The 18,200-nt window shown below is 40.9% G+C and overlaps 1 protein-coding gene across 1 annotated transcript in view; it reads left to right on the forward strand.

The window, feature by feature from the left end:
* The first annotated feature begins 6,369 nt into the window (after nt 1-6,369).
* The window catches only part of LOC143100193 (zinc-binding protein A33-like), a 38,426-nt gene continuing 26,595 nt past the window's right edge, over nt 6,370-18,200 (forward strand). Inside the window, exons 1-5 of the mRNA XM_076263163.1 lie at nt 6,370-7,051; nt 7,639-7,734; nt 7,879-8,109; nt 9,151-9,173; nt 9,259-9,377. Coding sequence (XP_076119278.1) covers nt 6,656-7,051; nt 7,639-7,734; nt 7,879-8,109; nt 9,151-9,173; nt 9,259-9,377 — 865 coding nt within the window. The 5' untranslated portion in view covers nt 6,370-6,655. The remainder of the gene's footprint in view (nt 7,052-7,638; nt 7,735-7,878; nt 8,110-9,150; nt 9,174-9,258; nt 9,378-18,200) is intronic.

The following is an 18,200-nucleotide window of genomic DNA, read 5'->3' on the forward strand; positions in this document are numbered from 1 at the left end:
TCAGAAATGCTGGAGATTAAACAGCACTATAGAGACTGAGATCACTGCAGTAAACACAAACTCCTGCACTAGTCAACACTGATTATTACATAAATCAAATAAAACGGCATGTATGTATTATTGTAAGTGTCTGTCTTTATAACCAGATGAAAGCTGTAATTTAGTGCAGTAAGGTTTGGACTACTGAAGCCAAACGTGATGTGAGGGATGAATAACCAAAAAGAACTGTGAGTTTTCCACAGAGACATTAAACAACATTACTGATACCACGACCCAGATCAGCACAATTACACAAGATAATTTATGGAAATATCAACAGAATACAATAATGATGTTTTTATTCATAATATACACTGATACAATGTCAGATTGACTAGATATCGTTATTACTTGAATATGTCTTCATAAGGAATTCATCAGTGATTAAAACCAAATCAGTATTTGTAGGAGTCACATAAGTCATGTGTTCATACTCTGTGATACATTTATCTCTGTGAGACATTTACAAGCTCTGTCATACAGAGTGTCATACAGAGTTTGTAAATGTATAAACTCCTTGGATGATATTTCAAAAGGATTGAGAGGGTGAGGGAATGTTTCTGGTGGCAACTTCCACAGCGTTTCCACTCAGAACACAAAACAAATGATGTTCTTGCAACAAATGTTGTTGAGAATCTTCACACCCAGTGATCAGAGGAAATGTAAAAATAGGAGAGTCTTCACACCCACAACACAGTTGTAGCAGAATAATAATGGAATTGAATCGATGAATGAAGTGTAGTAATGTGTGTTCAAAAGAGTGTGTGCCGTATAGGATCTGTGATGTGATCAGGGATGTAGTTCATTAGATGGACACTCAGTGATGTAGTTCACTAGATGGACACTCAGTGATGTAGTTCACTAGATGGACACTCAGTGATGTAGTTCGTTAGATGGACACTCAGTGATGTAGTTCTTTAGATGGACACTCAGTGATGTAGTTCATTATGGACACTCAGTGATGTAGTTCATTAGATGGACACTCAGTGATGTAGTTCACTAGATGGACACTCACTATCAAAATAAAAATAACTGGAAATTGAAGACTTTAGGGGTCACCCTGCTGCAGATAGACTTTCAGCTTGTCAGGGGAGAAGTCCAGGGCTGGATCTCAAATGTCAAAGAATGGTTTTGAATGACCCTTTAAATTGTCTTTGAATGACCTTTTTAGGCTCTGACCATGACAAAGTGAAAAGAGAAGTGGGTGGAGGAAGTGCCTTTGTTTATATAAACCTGGACTTCTACAACATAAGAATTCACTTGATGAAGTCAGATGTGAGAGTACAAATCTGAGAGAGGTCGCAGTTGCTTTATTGCTCTTCTCCACAATTGTCTGTCACATTGTTACAGGATTCAGAACACTCAGACGTGTGGATCACGGTGATCAGGTACAGTGTTCTTTATGTCTACTTAGTCCACCAGAAAGACTCAGGAGGCAGAAACTGAATTAGGGTTTAATCCTAAATAGGATATGTAATTATAGAGATAAAGCAAAAAGATATGAATGAAAAGATACACAGATGAGTAGAAATTTCCATTTGCATGTTAGGTCACACAAAAGTTTTCGAATGTTTGTGCATGTGTAATGAATAACTACAAGTTTCTAGAGGTTTTCAAGGGTGCAGTTGTCTAATGCCCTCTTTGTACAGTTTTGACATTACATTTGGCTGACATTTGGCATTTTTGGCCAAAGCGACTAACAACATGGTAAACAGTTTAAGCTTTTTTAAAGCAATTCTCACAACACTTCTGGGAAAATGTAAAAAAAAAAACTAAATTTCAAAGTGCTGTGAATATCATGATAACAGCTTAGGAATCCTACTTTGATAATTAGTTGTGCATTGTACATGACGTATGTTGATGGTGCACATAGTTATGCCTGACTGCATCATCTAGATTTATGAGTCAATATGTTTTTGTCATTACCTGTCAGGGTGATTTATTCCCATTTTTAAAGCGATTTGGGGCATTGTAAAACCCTTTTGAGACAATGTTTAGTGTAGGCGTTTTATGGTTAAATGGAAATGGATCTTCCGAGTTCAATTTAGCATACTAGGGCTGTAAGATATAAAAGGTGATTTGCATCACCTGGCTAATCCTCCTTCAAGAAAGACTGGCAAAATGGAGTTGTTGACATATTATTCGGTCAGTTTATAAGAGTCTGCCATGAACTATTATTGTGAGTAGGCTTCGTCAAACTTGTTTATTGTTTTCAATTTATGTATTTATATTAATTGTTTCCTTACTGACAATGTGGTTAGTTTGCGCAAAGGTTGGTACCTTTAAGACAAGTTATGCATGGGTGCCTTTGTTTACAGAATATATTATAATATGCCAATGTCATCTCATCTACTGTCAAGTGAAGCAAATAATGTTTTTGTTGGTTCCTCAGTTAGTGCTGTACGAACAAATAGGAAAGAAAACCTCCAAGTGAGCCCCCCTCCCCCTCCAATCTTGATATTATTGAATTGTATGATGCGAACCATTGACATATGCATTGACGTAACAATGGCATATTCATTTTAAATACCAGACTATGATGGAGTCAATCTTGAATATACTGAGACAATCTCTGGGAAAGCTCACAGTCGCCCAGTTCAAGAAGTTCAAGCACCATTTAAATGACTTGGGCAAAATCCCAAGGGGCAATCTGGAGAAAAGTGATTCTGACGACACTCTAGACCTAATTGTACAAGCATACACCCTGAACAATTCTAACAATATTGTGTTGTTCATCCTAAAAAAGATTAACCTAAACCAGGTAGCCATGGATATGGAAAATGAACTGGGTATGTTTGAGTTCTGAACCTTAAAGGTCTAATTTGAAGTAATATTTAATATTAAATAGTCCTATAGGACTATTCGTATTAGCATTATGGCATGAAGGACGTGAGAACCTGTGTCATGTTGGAAAGTAGTACTGGCACTAAGAGCAGCAGGATGTACTTTGGATGCATTACACATTCTGAGCATTACACATTCTGGACATTATACATTCTGGGCATTACACATTCTCGGCATTACACATTCTGGGCATTACACATTCTGGGCATTATACATTCTGGTCATTATACATTCTGGGCACAACACATTCTGGGCATGATGTTGTGCTAGAAAGACTTAAGCTGCATTTGCTTTCATTGACAGGAGGACTGGAGGCCTTTTGTGCACTATGTAGCCTACACTGCTCAAACAATAAAGGGAACACATGACTTCATCATCACATTATAACACCAAGTCAATTACACTTCAGGGATATTAATCTGTCCAGTTGGGAATCAATTTCACCTGCTTTGTAAAAGAAAGTGACAAACGGTGCACTGCAGACGCTGTAAAGGCCTCCACACATGAGTGCTGATGTGATGTGAGTGTGCTGCACTGTAAAGGCCTCCACACATGAGTGCTGATGTGATGTGAGTGTGCTGCACTGTAAAGGCCTCCACACATGAGTGCTGATGTGATGTGAGTGTGCTGCACTGTAAAGGCCTCCACACATGAGTGCTGATGTGATGTGAGTGTGCTGCACTGTAAAGGCCTCCACACATGAGAGCTGATGTGATGTGAGTGTGCTGCACTGCAGACGCTGTAAAGGCCTCCACACATGAGTGCTGATGTGATGTGAGTGTGCTGCACTGCAGACGCTGTAAAGGCCTCCACACATGAGTGCTGATGTGAGTGTGCTGAGAGGCTGTAAAGGCCTCCACACATGAGTGCTGATGTGAGTGTGCTGAGAGGCTGTAAAGGCCTCCACACATGAGTGCTGATGTGAGTGTGCTGAGAGGCTGTAAAGGCCTCCACACATGAGTGCTGATGTGAGTGTGCTGAGAGGCTGTAAAGGCCTCCACACATGAGTGCTGATGTGAGTGTGCTGCACTGGAGACGCTGTAAAGGCCTCCACACATGAGTGCTGATGTGAGTGTGCTGAGAGGCTGTAAAGGCCTCCACACATGAGCGCTGTTGTGATGTGAGTGTGCTGCACTGGACTTTCCATGTCCGACTGCATCAGATTCCATTGTTTTCAGAACAACTCCACACAGCACTTTGCCACCGCTGAGTAGGCCCACTTGAGGGAGAAAAAGAGCCAATCAGCTGCAGCAGCAGGAACAGGGCATGGAGAGGGGGCGGGACAAGATGGATGCCAATTTCAAAAATAAGGAAGTAGGTGTAAAGATACATTTAAGCCATTAGACCATGAGGTGGTGTGGGTCTTTATGTCGACGCTGATGTGCGGGGCAAGTGACGGCACACTCATGACGGCACCAGATTCATCAGTTGATCAGGCCCCATGTTGTGTCCAGGTTGATCAGGCCCCATGTTGTGTCCAGGCTGATCAGGCCCCATGTTGTGTCCAGGTTGATCAACATTTGATGTGTCAAATGTTGTTCATACCTGTCAACATTTAGCTTTCCAAAAACGGGATTTTTTTTTTCGGAGGGGGGGGTCAGTGTTTATACCGGATCTGTGTTTGCATATTTAATACGTTTCATACACGTGTTTCAACACTGCATTTCGGTCGTTGCTTTTACCTTACCATTACCTTACGCATGCCAGTTATGTATCCACCTTCCAAAACTCCAAAGCTGCTTGCTGTCAGATTTGGTTCCGAGGGCACAAGTTCAGTGTATCAACAACACTCAATAACAGTTTATGTGATGTGTTAATCAATTAAATTCCCAACAATTTCACAACAGCTAGTTCTGGAGTAGGCCATTCAACTAGCCCGCTTGCTTACGACGAGACTCAGGCTGCGCAGTCGGCACCCGCTTCCTTATTTGGGTTTTGGGTTGCCAGGTTTTAGCCTATGACAACACGGTTGAAATTGAAACTAAGTCATCGTGTATGTGTAGGGTGTATTTCATATACAATCTGGCAACCTGAATGGATCAATGATTTTAAAATGAAGTTTGATGGCCATGCAAATTACGGGAGTTTTCCGGGAGAAATAACAAAACGGGAGGGTGCTGGGAGATGACCTTGAAATACGGGAGAAACCCGGGAAAAACGGGAGTGTTGACAGGTATGCCCATGTTGTGTCCAGGTTGATCAGGCCCCATGGTTGATCATGCCCCATGTTGTGTCCAGGTTGATCAGGCCCCATGTTGTGTCCAGGCCCCATGTTGTGTCCAGGTTGATCAGTTGATCAGGCCCCATGTTGTGTCCAGGTTGATCAGGCCCCATGTTGTGTCCAGGTTGATCAGGCCCATGTTGTGTCCAGGTTGATCAGGCCCCATGTTGTGTCCAGGTTGAGTCCAGGTTGATCAGGCCCATGTTGTGTCCAGGTTGATCAGGCCCCATGTTGTGTCCAGGTCCCCACATCACCCTCGTCCCCTCCTGGTCCTCAGCTGCCTCTGTGTGCAGCTCACAGACGCCCATATGGTCCCCCATCCCATAATATGTCACTTGACACTCACTCTCTCACACACACACACACACACACACACACACACACACACACACACACACACACACACACACACACACACACACACACACACACACACACACACACACACACACACACACACACACACACACACACACACACACACACACACACACACACACACACACACACACACAATTTGGTTCCCCCATCCCAAAATATGTGAACACACACAAACAAAAACACCCTCAGATGGAATGTCTTAAAAAGGAAATGTATTATATATTTTGTGGAGTAGGCTATATCAACAAATATTTATATTTCTACTTTTTCTTCTCAGAATACATTTGCTTCCCTTCAAAACTGGACTTTTCCTCTTAGGTTTATTGTGAAACTAAGATAAACACCAAGAGATGATTGTTTTGTATTTTACTTATCTCTACCAGGGGTGCCAATAAATGTGGTTGATGCAGTGCTGGATTTTCATATTCCCATATTAAGCTTAATCAAGTCGGTAATATTCACTTTCCATACACTGACATTACAAGATAAGATAAAACTTTAATAAATATATTAAACAATTATTAAATCAAATTAATAACAAAATAAAATGTAGAAAATAATAGAATAGTATAGAGAGAGTCTAAATAATAACAGTGCAGCGCTTCATGATGGTGGTATTATAGAGCCTAAATAATAACAGTGCAGCGCTTCATGACAGCGGTGTTAAAGAGCCTGATGGCAGATAGACTGAAAGACCTGCGGTAGTGTTCCTTCTTACAAGATGGGTGCAGCAGTCTCTGTGTCTCTGGCAGGTACAGTTCACGATCACAACTGGGACTTTGACCTGAACTCCAATGGAGTCTGAGGTAGGTGTGATCGGGGAACTGGTCTGCCAAGAATAAGGCTGGCCAATCAGAATCCTTGTTTACAATAGTCCCTCCCTCTGTGTGACAGGCACCAGAGCAGGAAGTAAAGTTGAGTGACGGGTTGGTTCTCTGTTCTTTGCTAGGTGGACTCATGTGGGATACGTTTGTTAGAAACATTTTGAAATAGTGTTTTGACTAATGAGGAAAACAGTTTGTGTTAAAGTGAAACTTGTGAGCCTGAACAATCTTGTGGTGAGTGCAATTCTCTTGAGAGACAGACTCAAACTCTTAGGCTGCTGCTGAAAGTGAAAGTGAAGCTGGTGAAATTGCTTTCAGAGGAGAGAGAGTTTAGTGTGAAGACAAAATGGCTTCTAAACTGGAAGAGGATTTCTGCTGTCCTGTGTGCTGTGACATCTACAAGGATCCCGTCTTTTTGACCTGCACTCACAGTGTGTGTAAAACCTGTCTGCAGCAGTTCTGGGAGAAAAAGGGATCCAGAGAATGTCCCTACTGTAGGAGAAAGTGCTCAAAAGCAATGTATCCTCCTAACATGGCGTTAAGGAACCTGTGTGAGACCTACTTACAGGAGAGAAGTCAAAGAGCTTCAGCAGGGTCTGAGTTGCTCTGCAGTCTGCACAGTGAGAAACTCAAGCTCTTCTGTCTGGAGGATAAGCAGCCTGTGTGTGTGGTGTGTCGAGACTCAAAGAAACATAAAAATCACAACTTCAGCCCAATAGATGAAGCAGCACTTGACCGTAAGGTAAGAATCTTACTCTGTTATATGATACTGTACTGTAGTACTCTAGATTAACAACAACAAATCTTGATATTTACCCTGGACATAAAGTAATACAGTGAGCCTATCCAGTGTGGATGATTCATGGCAGGAGGTACTGCAGTTCCTTTAATATAACAGTAGATGGCGGTGTCTGCTCTTTTGTGTGTTGGCTTTTCCCCTGTGGGCTGGTTCCTCTGTGCTCAACACTCCCACTCTGACTCTCACTGAGAATACAGCAGCAAACTTAAGGAAGCCCTCAAATCCCTCCAAATCACCACTTCCACTCCCAATGTCTCTTATAGTCATAGTCATTACCAACAACAAAGTGATGATGATGGTTTAATTGTGACCCAACGTTTTTTTTAGTACACTTTGTAGTAGCCTCCATGTTGCCTCTATGTCTCTATTCTATGCAATATGCAGTATCTGCATAGATACCCCCCCCCCCCCACACACACACACACACACACACCACCCTCACCCTAGACTCCTTACAAATGAAGCAACTTGGTTTATAGAGTGTAGTGTGGTGTAGGCAAGTCTAAATTAGTGTTGATCACTGTTTCCAGGAGGAGCTCAAGATCAAACTGCAGCCCTTACAGAAGAAACTGAAGACCTTTGAAGAAGTCAAACTCATCTGTGACCAAACGGCAGCTCATGTTAAGGTGAGACATGCAGCATCATGTAATAAAGAAGCATAATTGTCTAATTACGTTATCAGTAAGTCATTTAAAGTTAAGGAACATTTCAACGTAACTGAAACATCTGCTCATACCTGTAGTTAAATTGAATGAATGATTCTTATTCAGACTCAAACCCAGAACACAGAAAAGCAGATCAAGGAGGAGTTTGAGAAGCTTCACCAGTTTCTACGAGATGAAGAGGCAGCCAGGACAGCTGCACTGAGGGAGGAAGAGGAGCAGAAGAGTCAGATGATGAAGGAGAAGATTGAGAAGATGAGCAGAGAGATCTCCTCTCTTTCAGACACAATCAGAGCCATAGAAGAGGAGATGGGAGCTGATGACATCACATTCCTGCAGGTAGAAATCATCCACTGTCTGTAAGGGTGTTAGATCACTAAATCTAAGTCCAGTGATAATTTAACAATAGCACATCTGACTGTAAGGGTGTTAGATGTCTAACTCCTTTCCTTGGTGAGTTTCCTCAGAGGCGTGTGATAATGTAACTATGTGGTCCAGGAGAAGCAGACAGGTTTTGGTGTAAAATAGGTTTATTGAATCAGTGGATATACTCCGAAAACACCTGTGAAATGGAACCTATATTAATTACAAAAAAACAATGACTAGACAAAATACAATGAAACATGGAGTCACACATTTGACTATAAATAACCGTAGGCCTACAATCTTCCTAAACACTCACAGCAGTGTCAGGTACGCACAACATTTGCAATCCCGAGGAACCCCCCCCAGGGATTTAAAGTGATCAGGTGACCTCCCCTAATTGAAAAAACAGGCCTACTCCTATTAGGCTAATCAGCCAATTTGGGTACCCAGGGGCACACGCCCCTTCTTGCACCTCCAGCGCAACTACACAAACTAAATCAAAGAACCTGCAGTTAAAATCATAACACTATCACTGGCAGAAAAATGACAACACTAACAGAATCTGTGCACTCTGCCAAAGGAACATACCACCTACAATGAAAAAACATGCCATAATTAACTATAAATATAGTGACAGTGTGGGTCACTGTCACACACCCCCACCCTTATGTCAAGGCTTGCTGGCTAGCCGAAGACACAGGAGAGAGGGTACAAACAGCACCCCTTAAGACAAACTACAATTAAAGACAAGACCTGAGAGGTGCATCACAACATACCCAAAGGGAAATAAGGTTGCAGAGATGGAGTAATTAACTGTACATATAGTGACAGTGTGGGTCACTGTCACAAGGCGCTTGATTAGAATCTTTTCGGTATTGTGTCAATTGGTCTGTCTGTAGCAAAAATAAAAACAGTGCTTTAGGAACATTCAAAATTGACCAAGATGTAGCAAAAGACCTTAGACCTTATTATAGCAATCATGTTTAACCTACTTTCTCTTTTCTTATTTTCTAGAGCTACAAGAGCACAGTGGAAAGGTGAGTGATCTGCCTCCTGTCTCTCTCTTCTCTGTAGTTCTGAACCCAAACCCACAGCAGCACTGACTCCTGAATGTTATTCCAGAGCCCAGTGCACACTGCAGGATCCAGAGAGGGTTTCAGGAGCTCTGATCAATGTGGCAAAGCACCTGGGCAACCTGAAGTTCAGAGTCTGGGAGAAGATGCAGGAGACTGTTCAGTACAGTGAGTAGCTGTTTACTAATAACCAAACACACATAAGCAATGTTAGGAATGAGGAGATGATAGACTAAGCTACTGGGGTAGATGATACAGTTACATTTGTCCAGGGCTTATTAGCAGCTTAAAGCTGCCTTTGTTTACAACAGAATCTCAAACCATTAAACATACACACTACACTACTCATTGAAGTACACACTGCACTACACACTACATTACACACTAAAATATATTTTGATATAAATGGTCAAAACGGTGAGATGAGCACAACGCCAGATCTGCCCTCAGACCAGCTTCTTGCTATGTGTAATTCTACTTTTATTTATTTTTTTTAGATTTATTTACACTACTTGGGCCAATGGTAGAATGCTCTAAAAGCAACATGGGGTGTTGATATGTTATGAAGCCATGAATGAACAAAAGTTCATCATGCCTTTGATCCAAACATACATGATCAAATAGTTAGGCCTGCTTAAATTGTCTGGTATAAACCAAATCAACTCTCCACTATGACATGTTTGCAGTTAACATTTATTGATGCGACGTTAGAACATGTTGGCTTAACAAGTTAACCAGTCCACAACACACAGAAACAGAAAGTTGCCTTGGGTAAATTACTTTTCCATTACACATTGGCTGGGCATGTATAAAATGTATGTCAACTTACTACGTTTGCTTTCTGAAAAAAAGATGTGATGCATTTTTGTTTTTTTGCTGGATTCATTGCGATTCTCCTTACCCCAAGCTTCAAAGAACTCCTTGTAGTGGTTTCTTTTGTTGTCCTATTGACCACTATGGTGGCTGAGCTAATGTCTGACCTTCTTGTCCAAAGGCGAATAATCCACGTCCACAGGTGTTTTGATATCCAAAAATATAGGAGGGTTTATTACAAATAAATTAAAATATAAAGTTCATAGGTTCTTAAAGTTAATCAAAATAAGGATTGCAAAGATTTGCGAATGATTCAATGGCGCAGCTTCTCCTCAGGCTTCTGCGGTCAAAAGACTGTAGCTTCCTGCTCCGGCCACGCCCTCCAGGTAGCATCACCTGCCTATATTGATTAAAGGCCCAGCCACTAGAGGGAAATGACTAGAGGGAGAAGACATAAATGATTTTGGCTCCTACACTCCTCACGTGTGTGACAGGCAGACGTAACACCGCTAAATTCTCAGCTTGCTTAGGACCCCACACTGAACGCGTAAGAACGCTAGTAGGCCTATCACTCTGGGGTGTGGTAGCCTACTCTCTGAGATTTACATGTATGCACCAAGGTAACTGAAATAGCCAATATATTTGTGTTGAAATTATGTTTGAAATAAATGTCTTAGAACAAAAACGTTGGGTAAGACTTGTATTTTATAAGTTAGTGAAAGGCAGATTTATGGCCAGACAAATAAAGGCCGATCCCCAAATACAAGACGGGATAATGCCTACCAGTAGGGCCATCAGTCCACCAGCACTAGAAGACATTGTTTTGATTGAACTCAATGAAATAAGAGCTCTTCTTAATATGTTATTATCGTGACGATTCTTGAAAGGACCAGTCACAGGATGTCATCACAGCTTTATTGAGTGAACTGGGGCAGGGACACAGACAACGAATACAGCACACACGAGGCAGGTCAAACACACGTATACTGTAGTGGCGGGCCACTCTTAGCTGGGATGTATTGCTTTGCTTCTTTGACAAGCTATCCAAAAAGAGAAACTTAAATTGTACCTTAATACAGGTTCATGAGATGGGATTCAAGCAGGTAGGTAAACAGGGCAGGTAAGCAGGGCAAGGCAGGCAGCAGGCAGGTAAGGAGGTTGGTAGTAGCAGGCAGATAGGCAGGCAAGCAGGTTGGTAGTAGCAGACAAAGCATGGACTCCAGTAATCCAACAAACGATTGGTAAGTGGTTGAAAAATGATGGTTGAAAAAGACACAACTTAAGATCAAAAATAATGTCCAAAAAGTATTAAATAGTAATCCAATAGCGAGCCAATAGCAATTCTATAACGATTCAATAGCGATTGTAAAGAACTGTATGCTCACAGCGTGTTCTTTGTTCATAACAGCCCTGCCATCGGGTCTTTGGCGCCGACGTTACACAGCCCCCTCGCGAGCCGTTGCCGTCCTCGGCAACCATGCTCCACTTTAGCTGCAGGCTATAACGCCGACGCCGTAGCCGCCACTCAGTTCAGAGTCAAAACAGTTCCACCAACACATGTGGGTTGCACGCCACAGGAGCTCACTCACCATGGAACCACAGTTGCTAGCGGTCCAGTGCGGGCGTGCTAGCAACCACATGGCTGTCCCCAGCTCCCTCTCAGCAGCCGCCCTCAGACTGCACTTTTTGCGGCATGTCACCGTGGCACTCCTCCTCTCCAGGTATACAATACAATATTGTTGGTTGGATTAATACTGTCGGCAAAGGAAAGTCGTTTTGCTACACCATGGGTCTCCAACACTCGCTCTCAAGCTCTTTCGCTTGCCGCCCCCTTCAAGCTTGCCAGAGCCTGAAGCATAGACTACATTTAAATAAAGCCTGAAGCATAGACTACAAATTTAATAAAAAGTAAACCATGCATAATTAAACAATAACTCAATTTAGGCTATACTTGGCTACGTGAAATCCGCTATTATCAGTGCTAAAACAGCATTAACACAAAATTAGAAATAACATGATGCCTGATTTATAGCCTACCACAACATTTCAATAGCCTACTAATTCGAAAATTATTATGAGCTAATAGCTTAACTTAGTAGGCTCAATGTTATATAGGTTCATGAGGAAAGGCTGTCAAATTAGTAGCAAAGCTAACTTGTGAAACGCATCACACTCAGTTTCAGAAACTGTCACAGAGGGTGATGCAGCAGCAGCAGACCTCATCTGATGTGGATTTGAGACAAGGTGAGCCTATAGTTTAAAATTAAATCACACGAAAGGCTATACTGCAATGTATATTTAGCAACACTTCACTGTAGTCTAGTCTAATTAGAATAAACCATTTTTTTGCCACAACCATCAGAAAAATAAAATGTTGTTATGTTTTTATGAAGCAAATGAAAAATGAAATTTGAGGAAATTTTACACAGAATATTTAAATATTAAGCATGTTCAGTCACATCCATAAGGCTACATTGGAATTGCCTGCTAATATATCTATATGCTTATATGCTTGTAGAGGGGTCTGTCCAGGTAGATAGAGAAGATGTGATAGAGGATGAAGGAAGTGAAAGCAGAGAAGGTTCTGAAAAAAGTGAAAGAGATGAAGAGAGGTCAGAAAGCAGTCAGGGCAGTGCTAAGGAGTATATGCCATTGCCTGAGGATCCAGCACTATGGCCAGAGAAGTTGACGAATGAAGAGAGAGACACAATAGTACGCAGATTGGCGAGCAAAGAAAAAACAAATAAAATCACAGCAAAAGACAGGGAAACCATTTCCTAACTACCTTCAATTTGCAAAGTCAGCTAAAGTCAGGCTAATCTATTGTCAAAGTGCAGAGGCTCTGTATTGTATCCCATGCCGTTTGTTTTCTCACGAGCTGAAAAAGCCATCTAAAAGTGCTCTCAACAGTAATGATGGTGTTAAATTAGCACACATGAAATGGCAAAAAATGTACAAAAAATTACCAGAACATGAAACAAACATGCCTCACAAGGAATGTTATTTGAAATGGAAAAGCCTTCAGCATTCATTACTGTCTGGAACAGGAGTTGATGGTCACATTCAAAAACAAATACAGACAGAAATTGAAAAACACAGAATGATTCTTGAGAGGCTCTTGGATGTTACCCTTCATTTAGCATCAAGAAACCTTGCATTTAGAGGCAAAACTTCAAATCTAGATGATGTACACAATGGAAACTTTCTTGGCACTTTAGAGCTGCTGGCACATTATGATTCAGTTTTAGAAGAGCATTTGGAGAAATTAAGGCAAAAGAAAGAGGGGTCAAGGTTTACACACTATCTGAGTCCTGAGACACAGAATGAGTTCATTGATATCTGTGGCAAAAGAGTGCTGAACACCATCCTGGCAGAAAGAGAAACTGCAATCTATTACTCTGTGATATGTGACTCAACACCAGATATTTCTCACACTGAACAAAATGTACTGTTATTAAGATATGTTCATCAAGATGTTGAAAGCAGTGTTTGGAAGATAACTGAGAGATTCTGTCAATTTAAAAACTTTTACAAAAAGACAGGCAAGGACATCTCTGAAATGATTCAAGCAGTACTGCAAGACAGGGGCATACCATTAGAGGACTGCAGAGGACAAGGTTATGATAATGGAGCCAATATGTCAGGGAAACTGAAAGGCGTGCAAGCCCAGATTCTAAAAGCAAATCCGTTTGCGATATACTCCCCCTGTGCATCTCACTCCCTTAATTTGGTGGGTGTACATGCAGCTGAATCATGTCAGGAGGTTGCAACATTTTTCGGTAATGTTAATCGCCTCTATAATTTCTTCAGTGCTAGTCCAGAGCGATGGGCAATCTTGAAGAAAGAAACGGGATGCTCTCTTCATCGTCTATCTGACACTCGATGGAGTGCACGGATTGCTGCTGTGCGACCTGTGGCCCATCATTTACCGTCTGTTCTGGTGGCACTAGAAGGTGTATTAGACACATGCAACCTTACAAATGAAGCCAAGTCTGAGGCAAATGGCCTAAACGATTATTTCAAGACCTTTGATGCAGTAGTTCTCCTTACTGTGTGGGTAAAGGTGCTACAGTGTATTGAAAATAGAAGTCTAATCCTTCAGACAGGGGATATTTCTTTGGATAGTGAGGCTGCAAACATCAAGGATCTACAGGAGGAAATACAGGCTATTCGTGATAAATGGGACTCCCTTCTCTCTGAAGCCTCCTTAGTAGCCCAAGCCATGGAGATCCCTGCTCAGTTTAGAAGGGAGGGGAAGCGTAAACGGAAGAGGAAATTAATGCCTGACGAGAGGAGGAGTGAAGAGGATGAGAGTGAGTGTAGTGCAGAGAAGGCATTCAGAAACGATGTGTTTTTTGTTGCAATTGATAGCATCATCAGTGATCTCAGTGCAAGGTTCCAGACTACAGCCACCATATGTGAATCTTTTGCACCTCTTCTGAGGTTGAAGGATATGTCAGAAGAACAGGTAAAGGCAACATGTCGGGCTTTGACAAGAGCATACCAAAAGATCTCACAGTTGAGTTTGAGAATGAGATGCTGCTCCTAAACACAGTATATAATGCCACATTTGCTCATAACCTGTCTCCTCTTCAGCTTCTCAATGCCATCTATAAGCTACAGCTACAGAGCATCTTTAGAGAAATATGCATTGCACTGAGGATTTTCTGTACCTTACCTGTAACAGTTGCTAGTGGTGAGCGGGCTTTCAGTAAGCTGAAACTCGTTAAAAACTACCTGAGATCAACAATGAGTCAGGATATAGGATAGTGTTCAATATGTATAGATAGTTGGGTCATTCCGTGTGAAATCACCCAATTTCAGCGCAATTTGGCAGGTGACCCCCTCCGAAAAAATCTGAAAAAAATCACAGGTGTTTGTAGACCAAATCCATGCATAGATCTTAAATAGTATATCTGTATAACGAATCGTTGCAAAACTACAGCCCTTTGAAACTTCAAGTCATTTTAAGAATTGTGGTGAACAATCCTTTTTGTTCAACTTCCAGCATTATTGGTTCTTTTGGTATTTCACACACATTAGTGAAACTATGTGAATAGAAGTACATTTTTAAAAAATCCAATCGGATCAGACGTATCTTGTATACTTTCCCCTCTGCAAAGCTCTGAAAATGGCTATAAATTCATAATGTGAAAAGACATCATCACCTTTGAGGGCTTCTCATTCAAAAAGTATGTGACACAAATTCATCAGATTTTTTTCCTACACATATATGTATTATAAGGTCCTGTCCATGCATTAACTTTGGTTGTTATCATTTTCATATTTTCAGAGCATTTTTTTAAAATTGGGCTTGATTTTCAAAAAGCCTGTTTTCATCTTCTCATTTCACCACGTGGACAGTTAACAGGATTTTTTTTAATTTTACCATATATCATTCTGTATGTGAGGATCATCTGCCCAACATTTGGGCTTGTTGCTGAGTTTCTTCATTGAGATAAGATTTTTTTAAAATATTGTCTATAAATCCACTGAATTTGTACTGGATCTGCAGTACCACTTTGCACCACATGTGGTGCTCTTTTAATACAATGGAAGTCAATGGAAGAGTAAGAGAGTCACTTGTTTGCTGCACATATCCAATCTAAACACACAGTTTATGGTTCATAGTTGAATTGGTCCAAATAATTACTGCAACATGAACAACATACTACTCATACATAAATCTTATTTAGAGAAAATAAACTGATCAAGTAAATTATATACACATAAGACTGACTGGTCATCCTAGCAAGAGGATTTAGCATAATTACCATCTTTGTAATGAGTTTTCTACACCAGCTTCAACCTATCAGTGCCTATGTGAGCACTTTAATATTTTTTAGCCAGCTGGTTAGGCAAAGTCTATATTCATCGTCATATGCTTGGGATGCAGTCCTCTGTGATACATAGACAAAGAGCATCAAGATGGAGATCAGTGCTTATAACAAACAATCAAACAATGGGTTTCTAAAATTCAGTTCATGAAGGTATTTCACTTGATGAAGATGACCATGTGTGTTTCCATCACAAGTATTCATAACAAGGTTTGAGGACTCATGGATCCAAGAGGCATTTGTAAAAAGATGATAAATCTTTAGTATTGATTTTTCTGCATCTGACAATGCAGTGAATTTTAGAACCCCCTTTTTACTTGAACCATATGAACCATAAACTGTGTGTTTAGATTGGATATGTGCAGCAAACAAGTGACTCTCTTACTCTTCCATTGACTTCCATTGTATTAAAAGAGCACCACATGTGGTGCAAAGTGGTACTGCAGATAAAGTACAAATTCAGTGGATTTATAGACAATATTTGTAAAAAATCTTATCTCAATGAAGAAACTCAGCAACAAGCCCAAATTTTGGGCAGATGATCCTCACATACAGAATGATATATGGTAAAATTAAAAAAAATCCTGTAAACTGTCCACGTGGTGAAATGAGAAGATGAAAACAGGCTTTTTGAAAATCAAGCCCAATTTAATAAAAATGCTCTGACAATATGATAATGTTAACAACCAAAGTTAATGCATGGACATGACCTTATAATCCATACATGAGTGGGGAAAAAATCTGATGAATTTGTGTCACATACTTTTTGAATGACAAGCCCTCAAAGGTGGTGATGTTTTTTCACATAATGAATTTATAGCCATTTTCAGAGCTTTGCAGAGGGGAAATTACACAAGATACACCTGATTTGATTGGATTGTTTAATTCAACAGGAAAATGTACTTCTATTCACATAGTTTCACTAATGTGTGTGAAATACCAAAAGAGCCAATAATGTTGGAAGTTGAACAAAAAGATTGTTCACCACGATGCTTAAAATGACTTGAAACTTCAAAGGGCTGTAGTTTTGGAACCATTAGTGATACAGATATACTATTTAAGATTTATGCATATGTTTGGTCTACAAACACCTGTGATTTTTTTCAGATTTTTTGGGAGAGGGTGACCTGCCAGCCACTGGGTGATTTGACACGGAATGACCCAGTTGTTCTCTCAGTCAAAAGTGTTTTCATTCATTTCATGTTCTAGCTTTTAAACATTCTTCAAATAAAACAGCAATTCAGTGAAGTCTTGGGTAATAAGATTATTTTCTGTTATACAGTACATAAAAGAGTTGTTAGATTATTAATTCAATGTGTGATTAGATAGTAGTTAGTTGTGAACCTCATGCTTCATGCTTACAGCCGGTGGTTGGTTGGTTGGTTGGGGGGGGGGGGGGGGGGGGGGGGGGCATGGCCACCACTTGTGCATAGGGCCCAGAATTTGGTGCTACGCCCCTGATAATAGCAATCAGCTATGGAACAAGCGTGCCTGTTGTTAAAGGGAATGTGAGATGACGCTCTGATTGGTTTATTGCATGTTACGCCCAAACCACACCCATGATTAATGTAGCTACTTCAGACAACCCCATTTTAGATTTGCGTCGGGCGCAACAGTCAAATATCCCGCCGGTAAAATAGCATCAGCGCCCGAGATCCGCCCACAAAGTGAATTGCGTTTTGCGCAAAGACACTTCCGTTTTAGACCATTAAAATAGACATAAATAAACATAAATAAACATAAAAATATGTTTTGGCGGATAAAAAAAATAGGCTTACTCGCCATTGGCCGGCTGATAAAATCCGTAAGACCCGTCTTCTGTTTTTGCACGTAGCACTTCAGTTAGGCTATGCGCCCGGTGTAGGCTCCCTGTGAAACACTTGTTTGTTTGTTTGAAGTGCGTATGTATAGACTGCTTCTGTGAGAGGGGAATCGATGTAGGTTACAGTAGGCTACTTTGATTTCAACTTGGTAGTTGCAGTCTACGCGATTAAAAAGCATGTCTACTTGTTTGTAGGCCTAGTATCCAAACAATCCAACTCCAAATCAAACAACACCTTACAAATTGTCCTCGCGAATCAAACAAGTGATAGCTATGTTTAACCTAAAGCGAAAGTATCTTCCGACCGGGCTGAGGTGAATTCAGATTAGGCAAGCAGAGGTAGAAGTTTGTGGCAATCGCCTTGTTGCTTTGTACTTTTAGTTCAGTTTAAAACGAACAACTTAGTATCCAAACAACACCATTCAGATCTAAAACTTGGAAGAAAAAAGTCCACCGGGACGTTCGCTTATATCTGTCAATATGAGCATAGTCTCGTTGAGCATAGTCAACATAGTCTCG

Source organism: Alosa pseudoharengus, unplaced genomic scaffold (genome assembly GCF_046254945.1).
Source record: "Alosa pseudoharengus isolate Yale_2024_CS ecotype anadromous, Long Island Sound unplaced genomic scaffold, YU_APseudo_1.1 YU_APseudo_1.1_scf_3, whole genome shotgun sequence".
NCBI lineage: Eukaryota > Metazoa > Chordata > Actinopteri > Clupeiformes > Clupeidae > Alosa > Alosa pseudoharengus.